Source organism: Onychomys torridus, chromosome 5 (genome assembly GCF_903995425.1).
Source record: "Onychomys torridus chromosome 5, mOncTor1.1, whole genome shotgun sequence".
NCBI lineage: Eukaryota > Metazoa > Chordata > Mammalia > Rodentia > Cricetidae > Onychomys > Onychomys torridus.
The window spans coordinates 136,352,616-136,369,677 of record NC_050447.1 but is presented as its reverse complement, the minus strand read 5'-3'; the positions used below and the strand labels follow the sequence as shown (position 1 = coordinate 136,369,677).

The 17,062-nt window shown below is 40.8% G+C and overlaps 1 protein-coding gene and 1 pseudogene across 4 annotated transcripts in view; both read left to right on the top strand.

Annotated features, from left to right (window-relative positions):
- Prxl2c (peroxiredoxin like 2C) overlaps nt 1-17,062 on the top strand; it is a 40,799-nt gene that overhangs the window by 19,983 nt on the left and 3,754 nt on the right. For 2 of the 4 annotated variants that reach the window (XM_036187181.1, XM_036187180.1), the window contains one exon: nt 2,714-3,122. The exons of the other annotated variants lie outside the window; for them this stretch is intronic. In XM_036187181.1, coding sequence (XP_036043074.1) covers nt 2,714-2,841 — 128 coding nt within the window. In that variant the 3' untranslated portion in view covers nt 2,842-3,122. Of the gene's footprint in view, nt 1-2,713; nt 3,123-17,062 lie in introns of those variants that run through there. 4 annotated transcript variants of the gene reach the window in all.
- Nucleotides 5,559-5,659, top strand: LOC118584901 (annotated as a pseudogene).

Sequence of the window (17,062 nt, the reverse complement as noted above, 5' to 3'; positions counted from 1 at the left end):
TACCATATTAAAAAAAGAAATCTACTGACAGGAAAACAAACAGACGAAAAAGCAGAGTGGTGGTGATATACACCTAATCCCAGCACTCGGGAGGCAGAGGCAGGTGGAGCTCTGATTTCAAGACCACCCTGGTCTACAGAATGAGTTCCAAGACAGCCAGGGCTACAAAAAACAAAACAAAACAAAGAAAACTAAAAAGCTTTAAAAAAAAAAAAAAAAAAAAAAAAAAAAAAACATTCAGACAGTTAATATGGATGAGAATATGAATAAAGTTATATTAACTAAGTTCGATGGGGGCCCAGCCAGATAGCTCCCCAGGTAAAGCCACTTGTTGTTCAAATTTGGAGAGCTCAATTTTTTTTTTTTTAAATAAAATAATCTTTATTTTTACTAACTAAACTGGGAGACCCACATGGTGTTGAAAGCAAGCCAGTACTGGGGTTAGCCCATTCCGAAGTGAGATCTACCATAAGCCACAGGCTGCAACAACAGCATTGACTGTGTCTGGGCCAGAGATGCCTCTGGCTGCACACTGGTCAGTGTGGAAAGCTAGCTTTCTCCACATTCAAGTTCTGCAATCACAGACCAAAAAGTCACTGTGGCATAGGCAGGTTGTTCTTCCTTCTTCTGCCTCTTTAAAATTGGACCTGCTAGTGAATTATTAAATTAACACGTCTATAAATCCCAGACTCTTGAAAGGACTGCTTTTGACTGAGTGTTTTGGTTTTTTACAGCAGGCACTATTTTACCCATCTCTCACAAATTTAGATCAAATAAAAAAAAAAAAAAGCCCTTTGGGGCTGGAGTTGTAACTCAGTGGCAGGTGCATTGCTACCTGGGCTCAGTAGTAATAAATAAGTAAATAAATGAGCCCATTTTGAGTTCTGTAAATTTACCCAGAATGCTCCTGAACCACTTGGAAGTTTGTTTTTGGTGCTGGGGATTGAGTCCACTGGGGAAGGGCTGTGTGTCCACTCTCAGCTTGCAGCTCCCCCTTTCCATCACTTCCCTTCTTTGCTGCTTTTTTTTTTTTTTTCCTTTTTCTTTTTTTGAGATAGGGTCTCCCTATGTATCTCTAGCTGTTCTGGAACTCACTATGTCACTATGTAGACCAGGCTGGCCTTGAACTCACAGAGGTTTACCTGCCTCTGCCTTTTCAAAATTTTGTTTTGAGGCAAGTTCTCACTGTGCAGCCCTAGTTGATGCAGAACTGACTCTGCAAAGCAGGCTGGCCTCAGACTCACAAAGGTCTGCTTGTCCTTGCTTCCTGAGTAGTAGGATTAATAAATCATTTTGCATTTCTTTGTTTAGTATGTGCATGTGTTTGTGTGAGCATGCATGCATAGGGAGCAGGACACATGTGTCTTGGTACATGTGGAAGTCAGAGGACAACTTGAGTCTGTTCTCTCGTTCCATGATGTGGGGTCCTGGAGATCAAACTCAGGTTGTCAGGCTTGGTGGCAAGTGCCTTTACCCCCTGAGCCATCTCACTAGCCCATATTCTTTTCTTTCTCCATGGTGTTGGGTATTTCACCCAGGGCCTTGTGAACTGTGTAGATGCTCCTGTCACTGAGCTGTACCCCAGTCTTCCAGACCCATATTTTTGAATAACTAATTTGCATTCAAGACCTGGAAGGGGTTGTTGGTTTTTACCCTGTTCCTCAGCTCATGTCACTGAGTCACTTAGCCATTGTCTTAGGGTTTGTATTGCTGTAGAGGTATCATGTCCACGGCAACTCTTATTTAGGAAAACATTTAATTGGGGCTAGCTTACAGTTCAGGTCTAGTCCATTATCATCATGACAGAAAGCATGGCAGCATGCAGGCAGACATGATGCTGGAGACCAGGTAGCTGAGAGTTCTACAGCTGGTATGACAAGCAGCAAGAAAAGAGAGCCACTGGGCCTAGGTTGAGCTTCTGAAACCTCAAAACCCACCCTTGTTGACATACTTCCTCCAATAAATCCACACCTACTCCAACAAGGCCACAGTTTAATCCTTTCAAATAATGTCACTCCTTATAAGAGAGATCCTGTCTCAAAACAAACAAAAATTCTGTTTTTTAGTTCAAGGTGGAACGAACAGACTTATATGATAAATTATAACTTGAGTGGATAAGATTGTGGATGTCTAGGTGTACTGTAGCTAGTTGGCTTTCTGCCTTCTCTTCTAACATCTTAGGTTAGTTATAAAACATCCTATGAAATCAGTGTTTTTCTTTCCTTCTATTTTTTTTTTTTTTTTTAATTTTGGCAGTGCTAGGGATGACCCAGATCCTCATGAATACTGCACTACCACACCCAGCCCCAGAAGTGAGTTTTTTGAAGCAAATGATTTATTAGTCATGTGCCTAGGAAATAGATGTAATTTCTGAGCTGATACCTATGTTAGTTCCAGATTCTGCCTGTCTGGTTGGTTGTTTTATTTAATTATACTTGATGAAACTGAATAAAAGGGTATAATTTAGGATGTTGTCCCCTCCAAGCTCATAACGTGTTAAGTAACACTCTTATTCAACCATTGCCTTGTTGTGGTTAATTGCCATGATGCAGAATTATGGTGGCATTACATAGGGAATGTAATGGACTCCAGGTAATTAATTTTTCCCTCCGGACTAATTAGGAGCTGAAAGGCTTCCTTGATCCTGGTAAGCAGTAAATCTAAAGACTAGTGCGTCATTTGCCCTCAGCATTTTGTCCTTGTTCTCTTCTAGGTAACAGCATCCACTTTGTGCATCGAGACAGGAATAGGTTGGATCACAAACCCATAAACTCTGTTTTACAGCTTGTGGGAGTTCAGCCTGTGAACTTCATGAGCAGACCTACAGTTATCCATGTGTGACTTCACGTGGGATCTTCCACTTGTGAATGGGCCCTTGAAACGTGAACCAAAATGCCAGGCATCATAGCTTTATGAGGTTATGAAAACACAAAGCTCATGTGCCTATAGAACTCTATGCTGAGAGGCATCAGTTGTCAAACATGGGATAGTAATTTTGAATTTTATAGCTTCTATAATTATCCATTCAATAAAATATTTTTGGCAACTAAAATATTAGAAGGAGGACTGGAAAGATTGTTCAGTGGTTAAGAGCACTTGCTTCTCTTACAGAAGACCCAGGTTTGGTTCCCAAAATCCACAGGGTGGCTCACAATTATCTGTAACTTTAGTTCCAAGGAATCCAACACCCTCTTCTGGCCTTGGGGACCAGGTGCACATGTAGTAAACATGCATAAATGTAGGGAAACACTCATACACATAAAATAAGAATAAATAAATCACTGGGCAGTGGTGGCACACGCCTGTGATCCTAGCACTTGGAAGGCAGAGGTAAGTGGATCTCTGTGAGTTTGAGGCCAGCCTGGTCTACAGAGTAAGTTCCAGGATGGCTAGGGCTGTTACAGAGAAACCCTGACTCAAAAAAACCATTAAAAAAAAAAGGAACAAATAAATCTTATAAAACTACATACATATATGCATGTGTGTATGAAGGAAGGTAAAAATGGGCCAGGTATGATGGCACAGGCTTGTAATCCTACAACTGAGAAATGAGGACAGGAGTCCATCCTGAGCTATTTGAGGAAGAGCCTTAGAAAAACAATTAATGGAAGGGGGAAAGCAACTCACAACAGTTTTATTTAATAGGTGAAAAAGCAACAACAACAGATGTCAGATTCTGTAAACAGTGTAACCACATATATGTGTGTTTTAATTTTTTGTGTTCTTGGAGAAAAGATGGTGAACAAGCACAGTACAACACTGCCAGTAGGGTGTGTGTGTGTGTGTGTGTGTGTGTGTGTGTGTGTGTGTGTGTGTGTGTGGTGAGGTTATAAGTGTTTCTGCTCGCTTTCCAAGTTCTGTATTTCCCATGTTTTCTAATAAGCTTGTCTGATTTGGGGGTGGGGCAGAAGTGTTTAAACATGAAAGGGCAAATGCCTGCCTACGTAAAACTCCAACACCATGCAGGTGACAGTGGTTGTCTCCCAAGTGAGGAGTCATTGGTCAATGAAAACAAGACTGCAGAGATAGCAGAGGGCCTGGTCAGCACACACTCACCATCTACTGCACTAGGATTGTTTTGGTGGAATTAAGTGAGTTGAGGGAAATACTTGGTTTGGTTTAGAGGCTGCGCTTGGGGATCAAAACCAAAGTTTTCATGCATGTGAACACATGTTCTTGTATCTCTGAGCTATATCCCAGTGCTGACCATATTTTAAATATTTAAATATCTATAACAAGGCACCTAGAATGTGTGCAGCTCTAGATTTTATCCCTAGCAGTACACACACACACACACACACACACACACACACGTGTGTGTGTGTGTGTGTGTGTGTGTGTGTGTGTGTGTGTGTATATAACTCAGCTAAGAAATTGTCCCAGAAATTTTCATGCAAACTATCACAAAATCAAAACGTTGGTAATCATTAGCAACTGTGACACTACTATGACCTTATACTTTCATATAAAGCATATTAAGTCACAAAACTATTTTAATGTATTTTCACATGAGTATATATGAACAGTCATATTGTTAAATCAATAAAAATGAGAATTTTCAGAATTCAAAATTAAAATTTTTTTTGCTATTTTTTGTTTGGGATATTTTTTGTTGTTGTGGGGTTCTTTGGGGGGTGAAGGAAAACAGTTCCTCACTATGTAGTAGGCTGGCTTAGAATTCTCTACCCCATGGAGAAATGGCTCAGATGTAAAGAGCCTATGTTCCTTTTATAGAGGTCTGGGTTTGTTTTTCTGCACCCATATCAGTCTCCTCACAAATGCCTATAACTCCAGTTCCGGTAGATCTGGCCTCATCAGCACATGCATACACATGGTGAACGTGTACTCTGATACATACACATATACACATCAAATGTAAGGAATAAATCTTAAAACATCAGCTCTCTCTAGGCTGGTCTTAAACTCCTAATCCTCCTGTCCCAACCTCCAAGTGCTGGGATTACAGGTATGTGCTGTCACACCCAGACTATTCTAATATGAACATAAAGAGTAATAACCAGATCCCTTTTTGCCAGTTTTAACAAAAATTATATATTTGCAACTATAAAATGTTATTTATGTGGCTTTAGGGAGGTAAAATTCCAGATGGTTGCCACCCAAACAAATACATGTACTACCAAGGCAATAGCTGGGTGTGGTGATATCTTAATCACTATTTGGATGTGAAGCAACCTCATGACCAAGGCAACTCTTTGTTGTTGTTGTTGTTTTCGAGACAGCCTTGGCTGTCCTGAAACTCACTTTGTAGACCAGGCTGGCCTTTAACTCACAGGGATCCCTCTACCTCTACTTCCCAAGTGCTGGGATTAAAGGTGTGAGCCATCACTGCCCAAGGCAACTCTTTAAAAAAAAAAAAAAAAAAAGGCTGGAGAGATGGCTCAGTGATTAAGAGCACTGGCTGTTCTTCCAGAGGACCGGAGTTCAATTCCCAGCACCCACATGGCAGCTCACAACTGTCTGCAACTCCAGTTCCAGGGGACCCTGACACCTTTGCACATAAAATAAAGTTAATAAATTTTTTTTAAAAAAGCATTTAAGTGCTTGAATTGGCAGCATATATACTAAAATTTGATGGAGAAGATTAGCATGGCCCCTTCACAAGGATAACACACAAATTTGTAAAGCATTCTATATTTTTGGTAGAATTCTGCACTTAAAAAAAGGCATTTAATTGGGGACTTGCTTACAGTTTCAGAGGCTCAGGACATTAGTTAGCATCATGTCAGGGAGCATGGTGGCACATAGGTGTTGTGAGACCTTTACATCCTGATCTTCAGGCAGAGAGAGACAGAGACTGGGCGTATGTGCTTTTGAAACCTGAGAGCCCACCCCCAGTTATACACTTCTTCCAATAAGGCCACACCTTCTAACCCTTTTAATCCTTTCAAACAGTCCCATTCCCTGGTGACTAAGTATTCAAATATATGAGGCTATGGGAGACTATTGTTATTCAAACCACCACAAGTAGCAAGTACTTATAGTCCCACTTACTTGGGGAGACAGATCACTCACTGGAGCCCAGGACCAGCCTGGGTGTGTGTGTGTGTGTGTGTGTGTGTGTGTGTGTGTGTGTGTGTGTGTTATAAAATTATCTGCAATGCACACTGAACTATATAAACATACTCCCAGGTCCAAGTCATGATTATACTAGGACTGAAATCCCTTTCTGTGAAAAACATAGAAATTGTAGAAAAAAACAATAATATTGGGCTGGGGGAGTGTAGCTCAGTACTTGCCTAGCATGTCCAAGGCACTGGGTTCATACACAGCACCATTGAAAAAACAAAAACACATTTTGTGGTGCTGTGTTCACCAGGTGTTACCTATACACTCTGCACACTGTATGGAATTACTATTATAACCATCATCCATAAAACACATTTCGCAGAAGAACATTTTTTACAATTAATTCCAGAAGAGCCACAAACAGCCTGAAAGCAGGCTGATGACAATGTGTGAAGCCATGTATCACCTGGGAAGCAGGAGTTCATTCCCAGCTTATGAGAAAACTATTCTTTGGCCAGTTCAAACATCAGGCAGTAGAGTTCAACTACAACCCTTGCATAAAACCCTCTGAAGACGTACATGTGGGGCATGAGACCCATGGGCTGCACCCTTATCAGAACAGTCAGCTCTCTCCACGGGCCATGACTCCATGAAGGAATTCACTGGGAGCCTTCTGCAGTGAACTGCTGTGGAAACAAAAACCTTGATGAGACAACTGCAAATTTTGAAAAGCATGGCTGAAAGCAAGGAACAGTCAGTAAACTGCAGTTTCAGCTACTCAGAAAACTGAAGCAAGGTCTATTAAGCCCACCAGCCCTGGCAACAGCAGCATCCAGCTAATAAAGGAAAACAAAACAAATCAGGATGGCCTATAGCTCAATGACAGTATATGTTTAGCATGTGTGAGACCCTAGGTTCTATCCTCAGCACTAGGGAAACAAATCATGCTCAGATTTTTCTTTTAGGGGATGGGTATGTATGTAGTTCCATGATAAAATGCTGGCCTAATATGTCCATCCCTAGAGGCAAAGTGAATCTTGTTAGTTTTGGTTTGGTTTGGTTTTTGGTTTTTTCCAGACAAGGTTTCAGAGGGTTAGAATCTGACTGCCACAGCAGGGGAGCACAGTGGCAGCAGGCAGGCATGTGCTGTAGCTATAGCTGAGAGGTCACGTGTTAAGACAGTGAGGCAAGCTGGGCAGTGGTGGTGCACACCTTTAATCCCAGCACGGGAGGCAGAGCCAGGTGGATCTCTGTGAGTTCGAGGCCAGCCTGGTCTACAGAGTGAGTTACAGGCAGGACAGTCTCCAAAGCTACACAGAAAAACCCTGTCTCGAAAAACCAAAAAATAAACAAACAAACAAACAAACAAATAAATAAATAAAAGGACAGTGAGGCAGAAAGCCAGCTGGAATGAAATGGGCTTTTGAAACCTCAAAGCCCTTGCCTGTGACACACCTCCAACAAGATCACACCACTACTCCCAAACAGTTCCACCAGCTGAGGACCAAGTATTCAAATATATGAACCTATAGGGGCCATTCTCATTCATACCACCACACAACATGATCCCAGAAAACAAAGCAGTTGCAGAAAAAAATCCTTTATATACATACATACACATTTAAATATACATTTATATAAAATAAAAAATAGAAAATTTATGAAATATATATTTAAGTGTGTGTGTGTGTGTGTGTGTGTAGTTTTTTGCTTTTTTGTTTTGTGAAACAGGATCTCACTGTGTAGCCCTGTCTGGCTTGGAGCTCACTATGTGGATTAGACTGGCTTAAAACTTACATAGCTCTACTTACCTGGGCTCCCAAGTGCTAAGATTAAATCATGATGAACTGAATTCAATACCTGGGACCTATTTGGTGGAATGAGAGAACTAAGTAATGCAAGTTGTTTTCTGACAGCTCCCCAACATATACACACATACACATACATTCACACACACACACACACACACACACACACACACACACACACACACACACTGTGGTACACACATATGTGACTACACACAGATACATACTCACACACAAAAACAAATAAATGTAATTTTTAAAGAGGGCTGGGGAACACAGCTCAGTTGGTAGAGTGGCTAACGTCCATGAAGCTCAGGTCCCAGTGCTGCAGAAGCCCAGGCTTGGTGGCACATCCTTGTAGTTCAACCACTGGGAGACAAAGGCAGAAGGATCAGAGGTTCAAGGTCATCCTCAGCTACATAGTGAGTATGAGACCAGGCTGGGCTACATAAGACCCTGATTCAAAAAGGAAGTACGAGAGAGGACAATAAGTGAATGACACGTGTCCCTTTGCACAGTGCAAACTGTTTCACAGGAACTGGAAAGTCCTGGGACTGCAGTCAGTTGAATCAATGCAGAGGTCTGCTCTAGAGTTCCTCACAGCAGCTCCAGAAGGTACAGATTATCCTTGTTCTTCACAATGAGAGTTGATGAAAGCACCTACAGAAGCCAAACTTGTTTCTAGAAAAGCATTTTAAATATGCCAATTGTCGTACAATGACTTAAAAGTATAGGGAGGTAGTCAGGATGTTTCAAAAGGTTCTTATAGATTGTTACAATTTGTTGTTATTTAGTTTTATTCAACTAGCAATCTGGAATCAGTGAGTCACTGACATTTCCAAACTTCAACCCTTAAGGACTTAAAATTCCATACGTGAACATGTTTACTGACTTAATGTAAATAGGGAATAGCTTTTTATTTCCAAGCAATGTGTGGGAACATAGGCCTACATTCTCACCTATACAGTACAGAATGTAAGACAGGATAGCAGTTTGATACCAGTCCAGGCAGCTTAATGAGACCCTGTCTCACAACTGATGTAGAGGGCTAGGAGTGTAGCTCAGTGGTTGAGCTCTTGCCTAGAATGCTTGTAACTATCACTTTGCTCCCCAGAACCTCAAATATGTCTGCCCACACAAATGATCCATATTTGTTAGAATTTTAGGAAATTAAAATTTAGCCCCAGAAACATGTCTTCCTGGTAGGAGACATGTCACCACATTTAAACACTGTAAGCATCTGACACTTTCGGAGGAGAAAAAAAATGTGTCACTTTCCTACACTAAAAATTGAGTTTGTGAATGGAGAACCCAGGCTTTCAATTAAATCACACAAAATCCATTAAAATCCCAGCACTCAGGAGGCAGAGGCAGAGCTCTATGAGTTCAGGCCATCCAGGATTGCTTAGTGAGACCCTGTCTCAAACAAAATAACAACAACATACCAAAAAATCCAGTAGGGATGGGGATGTAGGTTAGTGGTTGGATATTTTGCTAGCATAAGAGAGAACATGGGGCTGGACAGTGCTAGCACAGGCGAATCTCTGAGTTAGAGGCCTACAGAGTGAGTTCCAGGACAGCCAGGGCTACACAGAGAAACTCCGTCTCAAAAAATAAGAGAGAGAGAGCGCGCAAATGAGAACATGGGTTCAGCTCCTAGCATCAACACTCTCCAAATATGTATCAAATGTATTATATATACATATATGTAATTTCTACTTGTATGCTTTTTTAGGTTATTTTGTCCTAGAATTGAAAAATAGACCAGAGTTGAGTGTGGTAGTATACATCCTTAGTCCCAGTAGTCAGGAGCCCGAGTCAGGTGGATCTTTGTGAGTGGAGAAAGTAGGAATCATCTGCAGGAGGCAACATGTGTCCTAGAAGGGATGTAAGGGTGGATCTCTAAAGCTCATTAGCCAGCCAGCCACTGAATCAGATGAACTTCTAATTTAATGAAAGACCCTGCCTCAAAAAATACAGCTAGATGTTTCTCAGAAAATTGGAAATCAAACTACTTCAAGACCCATCCATACCACTCTTGAGCATATACCCAAGGAATGCTCAATCATACCACACAGATACATGCTCAATTATGTTCATAGCAGCACTATTCGTAATAGCCAGAACCTGGAAACAACCTAGATGCCCGTCAACTGAAGAATGGATTAAGAGACTGTGGTAGATATACACACAATGGAGTACTACTCAGCAGAGAAAAAAATGACAGCATGAAATTTTCAGGCAAATGGATGGATCTAGAAAATATCATCCTGAGTGAGGTAACCCAAACCCAGAAGGACAAACATGGTATGTACTCACTCATAAGTGGATACTAGATGTAAAGCAAAGAACAATCAGACTGCAACCCACAGAACCAGAGAGGCTATATAGCAGGGGGGAACCCTAGGATGACTGTGGCCTATAATAAGTTTTGGGTTTACTCAATTACTGAGCAAGCCTCAATGAAACATTTCACTATTAAGATAAGAATTTATACTGTATCAAGCCGATAATAGAAAAATTAATTAATTAATTAAAAAAATACAGTTGGAGGGACTAGAGAGATGGCTCAGAACATTGGCTGTTCTTCTGAAGGATGAGGTCTACATGATAGTTCACAGCTGTTTGTAATTCCAGTTCCAGAGGATCCAATGCCCTCTTTGACCTCCACAGGCACCAGGCATGCAAGAGGTACCCAGACATACATGCAGGCAAAACACCCACACACATAAAATTAAAAATTTAAAAATTAGGGTTTGGGGATTTAGCTCAGTGGTAGAGTACTTGCCTAGCAAGCACAAGGCCCTGGGTTTAGTCCTCAGCTCTGAAAAAAACAAAATTAAAAATTAGTATAAAAAGCCGGGTAGTGGTGGCGCACGCCTGTAATCCCAGCATTCGGGAGGCAGAGGCAGGTGGATCTCTGTGAGTTCGAGGCCAGCCTGGTCTACAAAGCAAGTTCCAGGACAGCCTCCAAAGCTACAGAGAAACCCTGTCTTGAAAAAAAAATTAGTATTAAAAAAAGATGGAAATTGGGGAAAGACACTTGTCAACCTCTGGCCACCACACACACTGGCATAACCACATGTGTACTGTACACACACACACAAGCACGCACTCACAAACCTACTCAAACATAGGCATGCACAAGACATGAGTCACTTTCACTAATTTTCAGAACTAGATTGCCTATGTTATGGGTTCCTTAATCTTTGGATATTTCCCCCTTCCATAGCCTCTAACTTTGGATTAAAGGATTCACTGTTCACATGATTGCATTTAAAAATAGAATGGGGGCTGAAGAGATGGCTCAGCAGTTTTAAGTGTGTCTGCTCTTGCAGAGGACCAGAGTTCATTTTCCAGAACACATATGGTGGATTACTCCTGGAACTCAGGTTCCATGAGAACTGAGGCCCTCTTCTGGCCTTTGTGGGAAGAATGAGACCAAAGGGTGTGCTAGGATTTCCTCCCCATGAAGGGGCTTGAATAAAAAATACACAGAGGAAATCACCATATTCGAATTATCTTCTCAAATCAGAAAATCTTTGAGAATGCTCTTCCTAGGCCCAACATGAGGTGAAGAATAAATTGCTTTTGCATTTCTATAGCCTTGGAAGAGACTTTATATTGATGCCTTTCAATTACTTCCGCATCAATAAGGGGAGAGTTAGATAAGAATGTCTTTCTTGTTTTGTAATAGTTGGCAAGAAAAATGTGTGTAGTGTGGGTAAAGGAGGTGGTTAGCTATCTCCAATTACCTGATTATCTTTGCCGATTATGACTGTGAAGCTTGCTGTGTCCTGCCCTGGGAGGAGGCCTGGTTTGGCAGCTGGGCCCACAGGCAGAGTCAACTTGGATCTGCAGCCACTTCTGAAGAGTCCAGGAGAGATTGTTCAAGCCTGTGAGTCTAAGAGTACCTGGATTCAGCCAGAAGAGCTGGTCCAACTCAGTCAGGATGACAGAGCCAGAAATAAATTTCAGAAGCCAAAATATTGTGCCAGAAGATGTATCTGACATGGAAAGCAGAAAGCAAAGCAAGGAGACGGAGTTGGAGGCAGGGGAATGGCTATAGGACGTGGTCTGGATAGAGGTCTGACCTAGGGAATCATGTTCATGTCTGTGTGGAGGATTAGCTCATGGTCTGTTGCTCTAATAGAATACCAGAGGCTGGGTACTTCAAAAAAGAGGTTTGTTTGGTTCACAGTGTTGGAAGTTCACTAGCATAGCACTAAGCCAAGTGTGGTGGCACATACTTTTAATCAAAGCACTTGGGGCACAGCACCAGTATATACTGGATAAGTGGTGGAGGACCTCATGGTGGACAGCTTAACAATGGCAGCAGTACTGGGCGGTGGTGGCGCATGCCTGTAATCCCAGTACTCGGGAGTCAGAGGCAGGTGGATCTCTTGGAGTTCAAGGCCAGCCTGGTCTACAGAGCTAATCCAGGACAGGCTCCAAAGCTACAGAGAAACCCTGTCTCGAAGAAAAAAGCAAAAAAACAAAAACAAAAAAAATGGCAGCAGTGTGACAGAAACAAGTGATACATACAGAAGAGAGATTCAAGGGAAGTACCAACCTCTCCTATAGTGACCCACCCTCTTAGGGGCTAACCTCTATCCAGGAGACCTGTATTAATCCTTTCTGAGGGTGGTGCCCCTGAGACCTACTGACTTTCTACTAATTCCTTTTCTTTGTGCTTTTAAAATTAGATTTATTTATTATGTATACAGTGTCCCTGTAGGCCAGAAGAGGGCACCAGATCTCATTACAGATGGTTGTGAGCCACCATGTGGTTGCTGGGAATTGAACTCAGGACCTTTGGAAGAGCAGCCAGTGCTCTTAACCGCTGAGCCATCTCTCCAGCCTTAATTCTTTTTTTTTCTTCTTCTTCTTCTTCTTCTTCTTTTTTTTTTTTTTTTTTTTTGGTTTTTCGAGACAGGGTTTCTCTGTGTAGCTTTGCACCTTTCCTGGAAATCACTTGGTAGCCCAGGCTGGCCTCAAACTCACAGAGATTCGCCTGCCTCTGCCTCCCGAGTGCTGGGATTAAAGGCATGCACCACCACCGCCCGGCCCTAATTCCTTTTCTTAAAGGTTCTATCACATCAATACCCCATTTTGAACACCAAGCCCTAACACAAACTTTGGAGATATGCTCAAATCATCCTTAAACTGCAGGAGGTGGCATTTAAAAAGACTCACTGGGGGCCAGGCATGGTGTCCCATGCTTTCAATACCAGCACTCAGCAAGTAGAGGCACAGTGGTTATCTGCCATATATAATTTTATAGCTCACTGAACTAATACCTACTATGTTAGTTTTCCATTTCTGTAAGAAAATACCTGAGATAATCAACTTAAAAAAAAGAAATGTTATTTTGGTTTACAGTTTCAGAGGCTTAAGCTCAGTTGGTTCATTGCTTTGTGGCCATTGGTGAGACAACAGATCATGGCAAAAGTAACATGCAGAATAAAGCTGCTTACTTCATAGCCAAGAACTGAAAGAACAAGGAATCTCACATCTCACAGTTCCCTATGATGGCATGCCTCCAATGACTGAAAACCTCTCACTAGGCCCTACCTCTTTGGTTCCCACCATTTCCCATAGTGCTTAGGGGGGAACCAAACATTTAACACATGAACCTTTGGAGTCCACTCAAAAGCCGTGTGCAATCTTTGTTTTTATCATGTGCTAATTATACTTTTTTTGTTTTGTTTTGTTTTGAGACAAGGTTTCTCTGTGTAGCTTTGGAGCCTGTCCTGGAATTCACTCTATAGACCAGGCTGGCCTTGAACTCACAGAGATCCACCGGTCTCTGCCTCTTGAGTGCTGGAATTAAAGATGTGCACCTCCACTGCTGCCACCACCACAACTTGGCTGCTAATTATATTTTTAAAAAATTTACTTTGAGCCAGACATGGTGGTATATGCCTTTAATCCCAGCACTTGGGAGGCTGATGTAGCCAGTCTTTTTCTGTCCCACTAGCCAGCTCCCAAATAACCACATAGAGACTTCTTATTAATTATGAAAGCTCAGCTGATAGCTTAAGCTTGTTTCTAATTAGCTCTTATAACTTAAATTAATCCATTTCTATTTATTTACTTTCTGCCTTGTGGCTTTATTACCTCATCTCTGTAGTGCCCACCCTGCTTGCTCTGAATCTCCTGGCATCTCTGCCCTTCTTCCTCCCAGGTCCTCTCTGCCCCCAAAATTCTGACTTGCTATTAGCCATTCAGCTTTTTATTAAACCAATCCAAGTGACACATATTCACAGTATACAAAAAGATAATTCCACAACATTTTCCTTTTTGTTTAAATAAAAAGGAAAGCTTTAAACCCTAACATAGTAAAACTATATACAATAAGAACACTTATCAGGTAAGAATTACATTTACAATGTCCAGTCCATTTGTATTTGACATATTTGGAGAAAAACACTCTATTATGTATCCTTTCTTGATGAGTTCAAAGCTCTATACCTAATTTACCTTCTGTCATTACTAAGGAAAACTGCAACTATAACTGTCTAGTCTTCAACTCTATCAAAGACCCCAGAAGGATATAATATTACCTGGGTAAACAGGAAGTACAGTGCAAGCCACTTCCAAACATATAGAAATGACAGACATCTGGCTGCCTAGTTAGTCACCCAAGGTTCCTCTGTAACATTGGGGCATCCATCTTCAGCCTACAGGACTAGAATATCTGGCAGACTTTTCTGTGAAGCAGGAATATCTGAAGGACTGTCCTATCCTGTCTTGGCAAAGTTCAGCAGTCACTTTCCTTTGTGTCTTGCTGGTCCAGTTTGATCAACATACTGTCAGCAGTTGAGGCAAGGACAGTTTCTTGCCCAAATGACTAGCTATTGCCATAAAGAAAGCAAACTCCATATGGAGGTTCTTTGATGCCCATCATCCTTTTCTGAAGCAGATTGGTGCTGCCAGGAGTAGACATGTCTCATTGTCATGAAAAACATTATTATTATTATTATTATTATTATTATTATTATTATTATTTTGGCTCTTCCAGACAGTGTTTCTCTATGTAATAGTCCTGGCTCCTGGAACTCACTCTGTAGACCTGGCTGGCCTTGAACTCAATGAGATCTGCCTGCCTCTGCCTTCCAAGTGCTAGGATTAAAGGCATCCACCACCACTGCCTGGCAAGCCTTATGTTATTAAAATATTTTAAATGCTACATTCCATAACTTTTTGAAGTGTTTGGAGACCATCTATCTATCTAAAATATATTTCTGTATGACCTTGAAAACATACCTAATATGACTGTAAGTTTGATTGTCATAGATGACTTAACTACTAACTTGTATTCTTTTTAATATTCTAAATAGCCTTTATTTATTTTTATTTTTTAAATCTTTTTTTGATTTATTTACTTTGAATTCATTTGTATTGGTACTTTGCCTGCATATATGTCTGTGTGGGGGTGTCAGATCTTGGAGTTAGAGATAGTTTGTTAGCTGCCATGTGGATGCTAGGAATTGAAACCGAGTCCTTTGAAAGAGCTCTTAACTGCTGAGCCATCTCTCCAGCCACCTAAATAGTCTTTAAAGACTAAAACTTTACATAACCTTTTTAAATGAGCTGCATGGGTATAATATCTTAAACAAGAGTAGAAACATATAGAGTATAACAAAAATAACCTTAACTTTGTACCACTATACAAAAATCCATACCAATGTAAAATATTTGAGACTAGTTGGTTAAAAGTAGACTCAACAATCCACCCTTTATCTCAACATTTTCATACTATATCTCCTTTTTTAGTTCAGAAAAAGATCCTTGAATCTCACTCCTTTGTTTAACTTTTTTCCTGACCATGGATAATAACAACTTGGAAATAACCCCCCTAAATGATGACAAACATCTATAACCCATTGAATGCCAAAAGCCATCCAACCCACCTCTTGGTCATTGGTCATTGTGTTCTCTAGACTGCCTCCTGTTGTCTGGGGTGCTGGCATCTCTAGGGACCTGAAAAAATCTGGGTGATGGTCAGGTCCTAGAGAGCTGGCTGTATTATTTGTTGTTCAGTCTCTGTGTGATGGGAAAGTGCAGGGCTTGTCTGAAGTCCTGGAGTAATCTGTGAGGCTGGACCATCTCAGCCAGCATCCTTGAAGCTGTTCTGGATACAGAACTCTGAAGAAACTGCAACAGAGGTACTCTGAGATGTTGGATCATTTGCACCACCTGTTTGGTCCCCATGCTCTGAAAACATATAAACTTTCAAAGATAACATACATATCTGCATTAATACAAGTATGGAATGTGCAGTACACACAAGTAGTTAAAGATGATTTTTTATTTTTTGTATGAGCAGGTAAAAGATGTCTGTTAACTTTATAAGTCTGTTTGGACTGTATAATCAAACTGTAATATAGATCTCTATGCATGCCATATGAAAGGATGGCATGTAATAATAAGTCATGAGGACTCTGTAGCCAACAAGATTTATCATGTCTCATCTCAGAGCTGTTCCCATGTCAAGGTATCAGCTTACACATCACTTATCCTGTAGTCTTTTTTTGGCTCACTCCCATAGGTCTGTAGCCAAGATATTCAGGAGGTTTCCCCCAGTCAAATCTGATCTCTAGTAATCTGGAAGGAATCCACAGCCTTTCGTTTTCTCTGGAAACAAAAGCATAACCTTTTCCCCAATGAAACACATTATCTGACTTCCATTTTGAAGTTAAGACAATTTAAAAAAATTTTTAAATTAAAATATGGTTTAATTTAGCAGTTTCCATAATCCAATGTCTCTCAGCAGCTATTGCTTTTTGTACATTAGCATTAAAAAAAATTAAAGTTAAAATACTCATCACTTGCTGGAGCTATGTGTGGCTGAGTTGGCCCAAGACTGGTTTCCACTCCTAGAACTTCTTGCCATGGCCTTAAATCCTCATTGCAAATTCCATATCTACAATGGTACATGTTCATGTGAATCAGTGTGCTCAAGTGTTCAGGTATCTGAAGATGAACTCTTTGCTCATTCTCCAGACCCTCAATCACCAAAAGTGTGTTGGTTTGTTACTTTCAAAATTAAATATTAAGATTGCTTTAGTCTATCTACCACAAAAAAAAATTAAAGTTAACAAGACACCATATAGGATCCAGACTCCCTATGTATTTTTTCATCTTTATGTGGCTTTTTTTTTTAGTACTTTACTCTATTATTTTTAAGCTATTCATTTTTTCTATGACTGTCTATACCCATT